General features: G+C 48.2%; 1 protein-coding gene across 1 annotated transcript; it reads right to left on the bottom strand.

Moving 5' to 3' along the window:
* Window positions 1–222: 222 nt before the first annotated feature.
* LOC111651842 (immunoglobulin-like and fibronectin type III domain-containing protein 1) lies at window positions 223–1,781 on the bottom strand (the record flags this gene model as incomplete). Its single annotated transcript, XM_023401904.2, has 4 exons — window positions 223–557; window positions 649–948; window positions 1,086–1,373; window positions 1,488–1,781. Coding segments are annotated over 4 exons (1,217 nt in total), but the record flags the coding sequence as incomplete, so codon positions are not given.
* Between the last annotated feature and the right edge of the window lie 45 nt (window positions 1,782–1,826).

Here is a 1,826-nt window from a genome sequence, read left to right as displayed (position 1 = left end):
CCTCAACTGAGGATTCAGGCGATTTTACCAGAGGTGGCCAGCATCATGAGGGGGTGATTTAGGCAAAAAAAACATTTTTGTCAAAACATGACTTAGGCCATTATTTTAGGAAGGTGACGATATGTCTGTCATTCTGTTCAGATTTCAGTTTGTTGTGCAATGAGAACAACACTAAAGAATGAATGAATGATACGATTTCATTCTGTGTTCCTGCAATCCTACCTTGATCACTGTGGGAGCACTAGGAGCACTGGTTGGTTCTCTGCATTTGAAGAGCCTGGAGGTGCTACTGGCTGGTCCGACACCGGCGCCATTTTCAGCCATGACGCGGAACTCGTACTCGTTGCCCTCGTTGAGGTGGGTGACCCGGTGCCTTAGCTCTGTGATGGACCTCTTGGAGGAAACCTTCAGCCAGCGCAGGCTCTTCTTCTCTCTCCTCTCCAGGATGTAGTGTTTGATCTCATTGCCTCCGTCCGACCTTGGCCTGGTCCAGCACAGGGTGATGCTGTCTCCGGTCACATGGGTGGCATCTGGAGTACCAGGGGCATCGGGCACAGCTGAGGGAGAGAGTAGAAAACATGGTAAGTTATAAATGTTAGTCTGCAGTTTGGGTTGTTTGTTAGACAATATGTGAGTGACTTTACTTACTGTATTGCATCTGTGCAATGATAGGATCAGAGTCCAGTGGTTTGCCAACACCAAACTTGTTGACAGCAGAGATTCTGAACTGGTACTCGTTACCCTTGATGAGGTTGGTGGCATTATAAGAGCAGGCTTCACACTTGGAGGTAACCATGGCCCAGGAGATCCTGGAGGTCTCCCTCTTCTCCACCACGTAGTGGGTGATGGCAGCACAACCGTCGTTCTCCGGCGGGTTCCACCACACGGTGCATTTCTCAGCCGTGATGCCGGTGAAACGAATAGGTCCCTCGACAGGTCCAGGGGTATCTGATGCAAATGAGAAGGTAGAGGTATCCATAAACATGAGCTGTAAAGCTTTCATAAACCCCAGGTGTCAACAGAAACAGGTTTGGAAATGTTTGTCTCTAACAGATATTGAAACATAATCATCTGTTTTCACCAACCTTGTACTCTGACGTTGACGTCAGCTTTACTGGTACCAGAGCTGTTCTTGGCCTCTACAGTGTAGATTCCACGGTGGTTCCTGTCAGCATCACGAATAAACAGACTGCTGGTGCCAATGCCAGTGGTAATCTCAATGTCGATCATGGTCCTCTTGTCGATCTCTTTGCCATCCTTGTACCAGACAACCTGGGGGACGGGACGTCCAGTGATGCTGCAGCCGAGCTTAACGTTCTCTCCGGCCCTAAGGGTGACCACCTGGTCTGGAGACCATTCAATCTCAGGAGCAACTGCAGATGCAAAAAGAATGAACAAATGAGGGATCGGCACAATCAAAGGCACGTGTGAAACACACTATTTATGATGATTTGTCTATATATTTTGAAGTAAGTTGAAATACTTACTGCTCTCATCCTTGGTCATGATGTATCCAGAGGAGTTAGATGGTGGACTGACTGTGCCCACAGCATTCCTGGCAATCACTCTGAACTCGAATCTGTCTCCAGCAGACAGACCAGTCACAGTGAACTGGGTTTCACTGATATCAGTGAAGTTGCACCTCAGCCATTTGCCTCTACCTTGGCGCCTCTCCACACTGTAGGCTACAATTTTGCTGCCACCATCCCTCTTGGGGATGTCCCACTGAAGGGTGACTGAGTCTCTGGTTACATCGATACAGACGGGGTTGCCAGGTGGATCTAATGACACATGAAAGAAGCAATTTATTGATTGTGCTTGATTGT

Source organism: Seriola lalandi, unplaced genomic scaffold (genome assembly GCF_002814215.2).
Source record: "Seriola lalandi dorsalis isolate HSWRI2012SDOR001 ecotype SW California unplaced genomic scaffold, Sedor1 jcf7180001973344, whole genome shotgun sequence".
Classification (NCBI taxonomy): Eukaryota; Metazoa; Chordata; class Actinopteri; order Carangiformes; family Carangidae; genus Seriola; species Seriola lalandi.
Note: the sequence above shows the minus strand (reverse complement) of the source record. Positions and strands in the feature narration are given on the sequence as shown.